This window comes from Terrapene carolina, unplaced genomic scaffold, assembly GCF_002925995.2.
Source record: "Terrapene carolina triunguis isolate 2854851 unplaced genomic scaffold, T_m_triunguis-2.0 Scaffold629, whole genome shotgun sequence".
NCBI classification, from domain to species: domain Eukaryota; kingdom Metazoa; phylum Chordata; order Testudines; family Emydidae; genus Terrapene; species Terrapene triunguis.
Window position 1 is genome coordinate 19,003,638 of NW_020664980.1, and position 10,023 is coordinate 19,013,660.

The window sequence follows — 10,023 nt, forward strand, 5'->3', positions numbered from 1 at the left end:
AATCACCGGGAGGCGCGTGCAAGCAAATGTACAGCAGCCCCAGGGGCGCGTGCCGCACCAGGGCTCCCGCCGGCCGGGCCACTCGGCTCAGTGAAACATGCTGGGGCCGGACACGGGGCCAGCCGGGCTTATGGCGCTGGGAGGGACGCAGGGCAATAAGCCGGGCCAGGGGCACGCGGCGCGGGCGGCTGCAGGACGAGTTTCTCTTTACACTACAGGACACGATACAGCAACGTGGCCTCCGGCGAGGCCCCTGGGCGCGGGGCTGCAGGAAGAACTTGTGACTTAATGGGGCAGGGGGTCCTTGCCATCGCCCCCTGCGCTGGCACCTGCCTGGGGAGAGGCCGGGGAGGGGCACAAGGGGGTATTGTCATTATTGTGCTGCTGGTGGAGGTGGCGGGGTGGGCGCGGCCATTACGCCTCCGGCTCGTACTCCTGATAGTCCTGCGGGGAAGAGAGACCGCGGCTGGCGTGAGCTGGAGACTGCGCGGTGCCAGGGCACCCAGCACGGCCTCCACATGGGGGAGCGGCCTGGGCAGGGGCTGCCCCAGGGCCCCTGCCTCCAGCGCGTGCTGGGGACCAGCTGCCCTGGCACCTCTCAGCAGCCACCGCTGAGCTGCAGCCCAGCCGGGTGCCTCAGGCCAGGCAGTGACGTGGGTCCAGCACCAGAGACTCGCTCCATGTGGGGCTGTGGCCCTGGCTGCATGCCCAGAAGCCTTTGTGCCAGGTTGGACCCCCCCCCCCCGCCCGGTCTGCACAAGGCAGCGGACCCAGCTGGCACAGTCTAAGTGCAGGGGAGAGCAGCCTCAGGGCTGCCCATGGAGACGAGACCCGCCGGGCGCAGAATGCTCTGACCAGGCCCTGGCCCCAGAATGGGCCCCGCCCCGGGCTGCTTTGGGGCCAGGCTGGGCAGTGCCCGCCATGGGGGCATCTCCTCAGGCTAGTGGGTGAGGGACCGAGCCTGCCCCGGCCAGCGGCCGGAAGGCTCATGGGTGACAACCTCCCCAGCGCAGGCTGCTCCGCCCTGGGGCCGTGACCAGGCCTGGCGCCTTCCCCCTCCAACAGGGCAGGGTGCGGTGTGAGCTGGGAGTGCGGGGCGGGGTGTCCCACTAGGCTCAGCCTGACGTCACCCCCCAGCCGACCGGGTGTTACCCAGCAGAGGGGCCGGGGAACGGGGCCTTTACTAGATCCAGCCACAGAGAACTGCAGCCCCACTGGGCCCTGTGCCCCGCAGCCTGCCCTGCCCAGGAGCTCCCGACTCCAGGAGGGGCATGGGGCTGGGCTGGGCTCCCATCCCTGGCAGCGAGCTCCGGGCAGGCCGCTCCCACTGCCCCACGGTTCTGACCCCCGGCCTGAGGGTGTCTGGGGAGGGGTCTCTGTACCCAGGGCACCAGGGACACTGGGCCGCACACAGCCCGGGCAGAAGGGCTGCAGCTGCTGTGGGCCCAGGGCCTGGTGCCGGGGGGGTGGGCACCAGCGTGGGTGGTGCCATGGGCCAGGTGAGCCCATCCCCCGGGCATCCGGGCTCCTGCCCTGCAGAATCTGCCCCACCCACCTGTACCTGAGGCGGCTCCTCGTAGTTCTCACCCTCTGGCTCTAGCAGAGGCTCAATCAGCGGCTCCTCCACAGCCTCCTGCCCGACCTCCTCAGGCTGCAGGGGAGAGAGCGGCATCGGGGCAGCCCGGGCTCACTGGCTCGTGCAGGAGACCGAGCCAGCTCCCTGAGGGACCCCAGCATGGCACCTCCCTTGGGTGCCACAGCACAGGGCCCAGAGATGCGCAGCTCTGCCGGTGCCGGGGGGAGGGGCAGCAGCAGGGGTGGGGGCAGAGGTGTGGGGGCAGCAGGGCTCTGGGGCCAGGGGTCGGTGGGGGGCAGGAACACCCATGGGGGGGCAGTTTGGGCCATTTGTTGCTCTCCTTTGTGCTGTACGTGGGCCCCGAGGCACTGTGGGTAATAATACCACCCCACTGCCCCCGCAGGGAGCCCATGGGCTGGCCCTGCCCCTGCCCGCCCCCTTCCCCCCATGCCCCTGGCCCAGCCCCACCTGTCTCCAGGTCCCTGCAGCCTTGAGCTTGGCTGGTTGAGGGGGCGGCTGGGTCCTGCCCGCGCTGCTGCAAGGAGTGGGGGGGCAGAGGGGCTGGGGGCAGGGGGACAGGGCTGGGTCATGGGTGGGGAGCCAGGCTGGGCCGTGCCCCTCTGGGCCCCTTGGCTCCAGCCCCGGCTGGCTGCCCCATGCTGGCCTGTGCGACGGGTTTGGGCTCCTCGGCCTGGGGGCCTGGGGGCAGCTCCACCGGCTGCCGGCCTGTGCAGAGCCCCCGGCTGCCCCCTCGGGCTCACAGCCCCTGCCCCCAGGGGCGGCTCAGGCTGCCGAGGTCTGGGCTCAGCTCGGCCCCAGCGATTGGCCTGGCGCAGCCACGTCCTTCCCTGCCCTCCCCTTGCAGCTGCCCACTGCCGCGGCCTCCTTGTTTCAGCTGTTGCTATTTTCGGATAAGCTGGAAGCAAACGGCTCATTGTGGCAACTCGGCTTGTGGAGGCTGCAGCTGTCGGGCACCTCACGGCTCGCACGGCTCCAGTGACAGCAGCCACGGCAGTGCACATCCCCGCACATGCACCCCCCCCCGCATGGCCTCGTACACGCACACACCCACATATGCACGGCCTCGTTCACGCACACACACGTCCCTACCCATCCCTGCACGTACACGCACCCACGCACGGCCTCGTACACGTACACGCACCTACACACGGCCTCGTACACACATGGCCTCATACACACGCACACCCCCATCCTTATCCTTGTAGACACACACGCACCCACACACGGCCTCGTACACGCATGCACACGTCCACACACATCCCTGCACATACACACACCTACACACAGCCTTGTATACACACATGTCCATACACATCCCCACATGTACACCCCCCCATGCATGGTCTCGTACACACACACACACACCCATGCACGGCCTCGTACATGCACGCACACGGTCTACACATCCCAGCATGTACATGCACGTAAGCAGAGCCTTGTATACAAACACATCCATACACATCCCCACATGTACACACACCGCCTCGTACACACATGCATACGTCCACACACATCCCTGCACATACACGCACCTATGCACAGCCTTGTACACGTGCACACCCCCACGCACGACCTCTTACACGCATGCACACATCTATACACATCCCTGCACATGCACACACCGACGCATGGCCTCGTACACGTACACACACACGCACGGCCTCGTACACGCACACATCCCCACGCACGGCCTCGTACACATACACCCCCACACACATGGCCTTGTATACACACATCCATACACATCCCTGCATGTACACACACAAGAGCTCGTCCACACATGCACACGTCCACACACATCCCTGCATGTGCACACCCCCATACATTTACACACATCCATGTACGGCCTTGTATACACACACGCCCCCACGCCCGGTCTTGTACATGCACACACACGTCTATACACATCTCTGCACGTGCACACCCCCACGCGCGGCCTTGTATAAACACACATCCCTACACATCCTTGCACATACATGCACCCACGCACGGTCTCATACACGCACGCACACGTCCGTAAACCTCCCCGCATGTACACACCCTTCCACACGCACACAACCATGTACACACATGTCTGCACACGTCCATGCATGCACCTCCCCGTCTCCACCTGCCTGTGTGCGGATCCCAGCGCGCCCCTTAGGTACTCGCTGTGCACACCACGCGCCCCCTCAGCGATTCCTTTCCAGCCAGCGGGCGGTGCTGTCCTGGCCATGATGGGGGAGAGTCACCCCCCGAGCAAAGAGCCGCCCGCTCCTCCTGCTGCTCCCCCCCCGGCCAGGCCTCGCTCAGCTGGGGAAGCCAAACCAGCTGCACTGAGGGGCTCGGTGTCTGCGGGCGGCTGGGCAGCCTGGCCGGGGCTCAACCCGATTCCCAGTTGGACTTTCCACCTTCCAGACGCTCGCCCCCCTGGCACAGTCTGGGCCCTGCTGTGCCTGGGGAACTCCCTGCCACAGGGCGAGCTGGCCCTTGACCTGGGCCAGGTCAGCTGACCCCCGCTGGGCTCCAGAGAGGGCACCGGCCTAGCGGGAAGGAGGCAGCGAGGGTCAAAGCCTGAGCCAGGAACGAGCGGACGCAGAGCAGCGCCCGGAGCTGCAGTGAGGAGCCTGGGGGAAGCTGGTGAGAACTGGCCAGAGCTGGGAGCCCCTGTGAAGTGGGAGGCTGAGGCAGGGCTCCTGTTGGTGGGGGGGCTGGAGCGGGAGGGTTGATCCCCTGAGCAGGGGTGGGGAGGCAGAGGGGGAGGGAAGCCAGCTTTCGGGGTATTACTGCCATGGTGCCCAGGGGTGGGGGGTGTATCAGACCCTGAGATGATGTTCCTTTCATGGGCAGAAGACAGGGGAAACTGAGGCAGGCACACCGGGCAGGGCCTGATAGCCACCCTGTGGACGTGGGTGCGGGACGCCCCTTGTCCCCCTGGAGAGGCTGCACCCCCCGGCTCGCTGTAGGGGACACTCACCTTCAGGTCAGTGGGGAACTCCTCCTTCTTGACCAGGCCGGTGGCGGCCGCGATGTTCCCAGCCCCTGAGATGACGGCCCCCCCCAGCTGGGACGCCTGCTCCTTGGTCTTCTCAGCCACTGGAAGAGGCAGGCGGAGCCGCGTTACAGCCCGGGGGGGCCCCTCGGCTGCCAGGCAGGGCCCGGCCGGGGCTAGCGCTCGGGAGGCCTGGCCTCACACTACTAGCCCCAGCAAGCGCGAGGGAGCTCAGGCACCTCCCCCCACCCTGCATGTGCCCTGTGGGGCAGACTCAGCCCTCCCCCCATCAGGCGTGGGGCCATGGGGCGGCTGGGTTTCAAGTCCTGGCCCAGCAGCTCCGAAGCCCGTGTTCTGGCCCCCGTTACATAACGGGCTTTAGGCCGGTGACATCACAGCCCCCGATTAGCCTGAGCTCGTTAGCGCAGCCACCCATGCGTGGCACTGGGCCGGGGGAATAGAGCAGCTGGTACCTGAGGTGACGCCTTGCACCACGCCTTGGGTTTTACTTCCTAGAGAGAGGGAGAGAGAGGGGGTTAGAGGGGCTGGTGCCAGGCGGGGCCGTCTGGGGCTGCCCGCGGAGGGGCCGTGGTGTCCATACAGGCGTGTGGGGCCACCCTGGCTGCAGCCACACCGCATGGCTCTGCTGATGCCCTGCGACCCAAACCCGCGGGCACGGCAGCCTGGCCCAGCTCCTTCGCTGACCCTCGCAGGGCGCGCCAGGCCGGCTCACGTCAGCACCTCCTCGTACTGCCCCCCCGACACGCACCCCCTCTCACCCCAGAGGCTGGCATCTCCCTGGCGATACCCCATGGGCAGGTTGGGGGTTCCTGGCTGTCCCGGGGGTGCCCTGCACACGTGGTCTCTGCACTCAGCAGCGGGGGGCATGCGCTGAACGGGGCTGCAGAGAATAAAGCAGCCTCGGAGCTGACCGCCAGGGAGGCAGCCGGGGTCTGGCCAGGACTCGCTGCCCCCTGCTCTGGGGTGGAGGCTGCTGCAAGGAGGAGCCGTTGGGGTGCAGGGGGGGCCCTGGCCTCTGGCTGCTGCTCACCCAGCTCCCTGTGCAGGCCAGGACGGGGGGATGATGGCTAGGAGAATTGCTGTATCAGGCCTGCCCCTCTGTAGGGGTGGCCCCAGCGGCTAGCAGGGGAGTGCCAAGGGCAGGGATCCGGGGTTGGGGGACGGGGTGGTGGTTCTGGAGCAGTGGATGGCTATTGGGGGGGGGCAGGACAGATGCCTGGGGGAAGGGCACTGACCGGCTGAGTGACTCCATGAGGGAGAAGCTACCCAGCCTGTGGACGTCTGCTGGGTCCCCCAGGGACTCCGCGAGGGCCGTCCGAGAGGGGCCGTTAGCGCCTGTTTTCAGGGGAGCCATGTCCCCGTGTAGTGAGCGTGCGACGCCGTGCGGGCTAGGTGTCCCCACGTGCTCCCTGGGCCCCGGCAGAGCGAACCGAGGGGGGGAGGGGGCTTCTGGGACAAGGTGCGTTCAAGCTATGGGGCAGCCTGAAGGGCCAGCTCTGAGCTAGGGGCTAGGCAGCCAGGCCCTGGGGGGCAGCTCAGGTGGGTGCTAGACCCATCTGCACTCCAAGAGCCTGGGAACCCCCAGGTTGGGGCAGTGGCCAGCAGCCTGAGTGGCTGGGAGGGGGAGCTGTAGGGAGGGGGAGCGCCGTGGGGAGGGGGGAGCCGTGGGGAAGGGGAGTACCATGGGGAGGGGGGAGCCGTGGGGAGGGGGACCGCCGTGGGGAGGGGGACCGCCGTGGTGCTGCTCTGGGATGGGGGCAGGCGGGCACGTTGCAAAGCCAGCACTGGCGGAGCCCAAAGCACACCGCAGGACAGCGGCCCCTGGGCTGGGGGCAGTTTCGGAGCAGAGATCAGCCCAGGCGGGCAGAGCACAGAGACCAGGCTGTGATGCTCAGCCGGGGCTCCAGGAAACAACCCTGGGAGCATCCAGCCATGGCATGAGACAGGCCCCGTATGGAGCAGCTCGGAGCAGACGGGCTTCCCGGGCGCCCGCTGTGGTGAAGCTGGAGCGGCAGGGGAATGGGAGAAGCTTGAACAAGACCCACAGGGAGCGCCGCCCACCTGAGCCTGAGGAGCCCCGACTCCGCCCAGCACGGACGCTTCAGGGATGCCAGCTGGTGTGTGCGGTGGGATTCTGCTCGCGCCCAGCACGAGGACAGCCCCAGCAGCACATGGAGGGGCCAGGGCAGAGGCTGCCCTCCAGCAGGAGGCAGCCAAATGTGGCATCTGCGGGAAGAGGACGTGAGGGCATTACACAGGGTCCCCGCTGCCTTGGGCCCGAGGCTGGGCGGGAGCAGGTCTAGCGCAGCGGTGAGTCACTTACAACGTCTGACACCCGCACGCGGACTCGGGCTGCCTTGACACGTGACTGAATCCCGCGGGCATCGAGGGGCACCGTCCTCACCCACTGGGAAGCCCAGCTCGCTTGCCAGGAGTTAGTAATGGATTCCCGGGGCAGGTCGTGATCAATCGGGGCAAGCCCTGGCTTTCCAGGTCACACGGCGTAGCAGAAACGTCAGCGTGAAGAGCAAAGCGTTAGCACATCACAGCACCCCCAGGGCTCGTTAGCATCTCCAGGTCAGAGACCCCTGGGCAGAGGGACCAGACCCTCAGTGCCAACGTCCAGCAGGATCCTCGAGCCAGAGACAACAAACGCTGGGGTAAGAGACACAACCGCTGAATGCCTGAGTTTGCCAAGAGCCTGAGACCATAGCTGTGAAAGGGGAACTGCCCTGGGCAGGGCCATTCCAAGGCCCATGGCTCTGGGGGACCCTGCCAACCCGGCCCCAAGGGGACAGAAGGGCCCAAGCAGATACTCCTCAGCGGCTGGGGTGCCTATTGGGGGACCCCCCACCTCATGGGGGAAGAGAAGGACCCCTGCAGTTTCCAAGGGGAGTGGCCTGGGGCCGTGGGGCAGGGATGGAGGGTGTGGGGTTCCCAGTGCTCACCCCACATCACCCCCTGGCTGGGGCCAGCCCCAGGGGAACTGCGCCTCCCCCCACTCCTGAATCCTCCTCCGGGAGTGCTCTGGAAAGGAGACCCAAGCTGCCGAGATCGGCCACGCAGGTCACATGGGACTGGTGCCGCCCCTGCTTGGCTGGTGGATTCCTCGAGCTGGGGTTGGGGGCTCCCTGGCTGGGCGTGTGGAGTTCGCGGGAAGCAGGGATTGCCCGCGATGGCTGCCCCGTGTGCCCACATTTGCTGCACGGCCCCCGAGCTGTGGCTGGGATCCTGCTCGGGTCTGCTTCAGCTGGGACGGAGGCACTCAGCTCTGGGGCCCGGGGGCTCTGCCCGGAACAGCCGGGACCCATGGAGGTGGGAGAGGCCACAGGGTAACATCTCCCTTCCTTTCTGCTCCCCCAGCCCTGCCGGTGCCCCTCAGCCCCGACCCGCAGCCCCTGCTACGCCAGCCCTGCGCCAGCTCCCTCCCACAGCACAGGCAGCGCTCCCCCCTGCTCCCCCGACACTCAGCGCTCCCCCCGGCTCCCTCCCCTGTTCCCTATGGCACCCCCTGCTGGGAGCAGCTGGGAGCGCCTCATCCAGCCAGCTCTCCCGCCCCACGCCTTAGGGGCACTCCCTCTGGGAGATGTGGGCGGAGGGATCTCTGTCTCCCTGGAGTGGGCTCTGGGGCAGCTGTTTGTTCCTCTCCCCACCAGCTCGTCAGGACTAAATCAAATCCCTCCCCAAACTGGCCTCTGGGCCCCACATCACCCACGTGCAGGGGCTCTGCTCAGGTTGAGGGGCGAGAGGTGCCAAGCTGTGGTGGGGCAGGCTCCCACAAGCTGAGCCCCCAGCCCCCCTGATGGCCCCTCGGCCTGCCGGGCGTGAATCCCCGTGAGCAGAGCCCAGGCAGGGGGTTGGGAATTAGACTGAGCTGCCAAGGTCTGAGCCCTCCCCAGGGGTGGAGGGGGTGGGGGGGCAGTGCCAGAGCAGGCCACGCCTGTGGCGGGGAGGGGGGCTGGGTCCAGGGGTGTCTGCAGAGCAGCCCCGCCAGGGACTTCACACTCCACAGCCCTGGAGGCTTTGGCTGCCGGCCCCACGTCAGAGCATCGCCCTGCTCTGCATTCCCCCCTGGCTCACCCCGGCTCGAACACTTCACAGCAGCGCCTCCCTCTGGGCCGGGCCAGGACTGGAGCCGCCCCCAGCACTGCTGCCCCGCGCCCCACAGTGCCACCTGCCGGGTCGGTCACTAACCGCTGGAGGATCTCAGGCGGGGTGGGAGCCGCCTGCCCCTCTGCCGTTCAGTCGGCGTCTCCCCCAAGGAGCTTTCCTGGCCCTCGTCACCCCACGGCTGAGTGACCTCACCACCAAACACGACTGACCGGGCGACCGGGAGCGCTTCCCCCGTACAGCCTGGTCCGTACAATCCACAGCTATGGGCCCAGGCCCGTGGGCAGGCAAGGGGCAGCAGGCCCCAGACACTCCTTCATGGCCCGATCCTCAGCACATGCGGGTGCTGCTGCTTCCCGGCAGGCGGGGCCGGGCTCTGCGGGGGCCTGGGCACAGGGGGCTCTTGGCTCTGTGCCAGTCTGAGCGGCCTGAGCTTTGTGTGTGTGTGTGTGGGGGGGGGGGCGGCGCAGGCACCAGCCAGCCAGGACAGAGCGCATCTCCTGCATACAGCCCGGGCGCCGGCAAGGCCCCCCCGCCAGTGCCCCCCGGGGGGCCAGACCTGGGGCCGCCAAGGGCACCCGGCGCAGGGAGCAGCTGCCTCCGTCAGCTGGGGAGCTCCGCATGGCCTGGGCCGGTCTGCCATTGCACTGGGGGTGGCAGGTCCACGGATCGCCCTTGGAGATGAGGGCAGCTGTGGGTCACGTGCCAGGGCCTGGGACCCCCTGGCCAGGGTGACCAGATGTCCCGATTTTATCGGGACAGTCCCGATACTTGGAGCTTGGTCTTATATAGGTGCCAATTACTCCCCACCCCCGTCCTGATTTTTCACCCTTGCTCTCTGGTCACCCTCCGTCCTGCCCTTTGCCAAGGGCTGAACCCCCCCACCGCCTGTCTGCTGCTCCCAGCCGCTGGCAGGGCGGGGAGCCCCCGGGACCCCCAGGGCTGGACGCAGGCACCGGGCCCCCAGAGCCTCCCCCCCCGCCCGTCTCTCGCCCCAGGCGGCTGCCACCCGGAGCCCCTCTGCGCACCCACAGCCCGGGGTGCCCGGCCCCGGCTCTGCCAAGCCCCCCGCAGCCTTACCCACGTACAGCACCCCCTCCTTGGTCTTCTCCGCAGCCTCCGCCACCCCCTGCTTGGTCTTCTCCGCCGCGGCGACCACCCCCTCCTTGGCCTTGGACAAGCCCTTCATGAACGCGTCCATGGCGGCGGCTCTGCATGGAGACAGACCCGCAAGATGGCTCCGGAGCCCGGCCGCTGCCCGCGGTGCCCACCAGCCCCCCCGTGCCAGGGCAGCCCGGGCACAGCTGTACCCCCCCCCCCCCCC

The 10,023-nt window shown here is 67.8% G+C and overlaps 1 protein-coding gene across 2 annotated transcripts; it reads right to left on the reverse strand.

Annotated features, from left to right (window-relative positions):
* Positions 1-310: 310 nt before the first annotated feature.
* Positions 311-9,950, reverse strand: SNCB (synuclein beta). 2 transcript variants are annotated; one of them, XM_026659510.1, is made up of 5 exons: positions 9,780-9,950; positions 5,042-5,080; positions 4,554-4,672; positions 1,556-1,651; positions 311-444 (listed from the first exon to the last, which is right to left on the reverse strand). In XM_026659510.1, the coding sequence occupies exons 1-5, from the start codon at positions 9,898-9,900 to the stop codon at positions 415-417; spliced, it is 405 nt and encodes a 134-aa protein (XP_026515295.1). In that variant the 5' UTR covers positions 9,901-9,950; the 3' UTR covers positions 311-414. The 2 variants fall into 2 exon arrangements, with proteins under 2 accessions (XP_026515295.1, XP_026515296.1); XM_026659511.2 differs by having other exon boundaries at positions 1,562-1,651; positions 9,780-9,945.
* Positions 9,951-10,023: the final 73 nt, after the last annotated feature.

Excerpts from the sequence above, each read along its gene's own strand:
- SNCB (XM_026659510.1), bottom strand. The coding sequence starts at position 9,900 with ATGGACGCGTTCATGAAGGGCTTGTCCAAGGCCAAGGAGGGGGTGGTC. Across the intron at positions 4,673-5,041 it reads GGTGCAAGGCGTCACCTCAG|TGGCTGAGAAGACCAAGGAG; the intron begins GTACCAGCTGCT and ends TGCCTCTTCCAG. Across the intron at positions 445-1,555 it reads AGGAGCCGCCTCAGGTACAG|GACTATCAGGAGTACGAGCC; the intron begins GTGGGTGGGGCA and ends TCTTCCCCGCAG.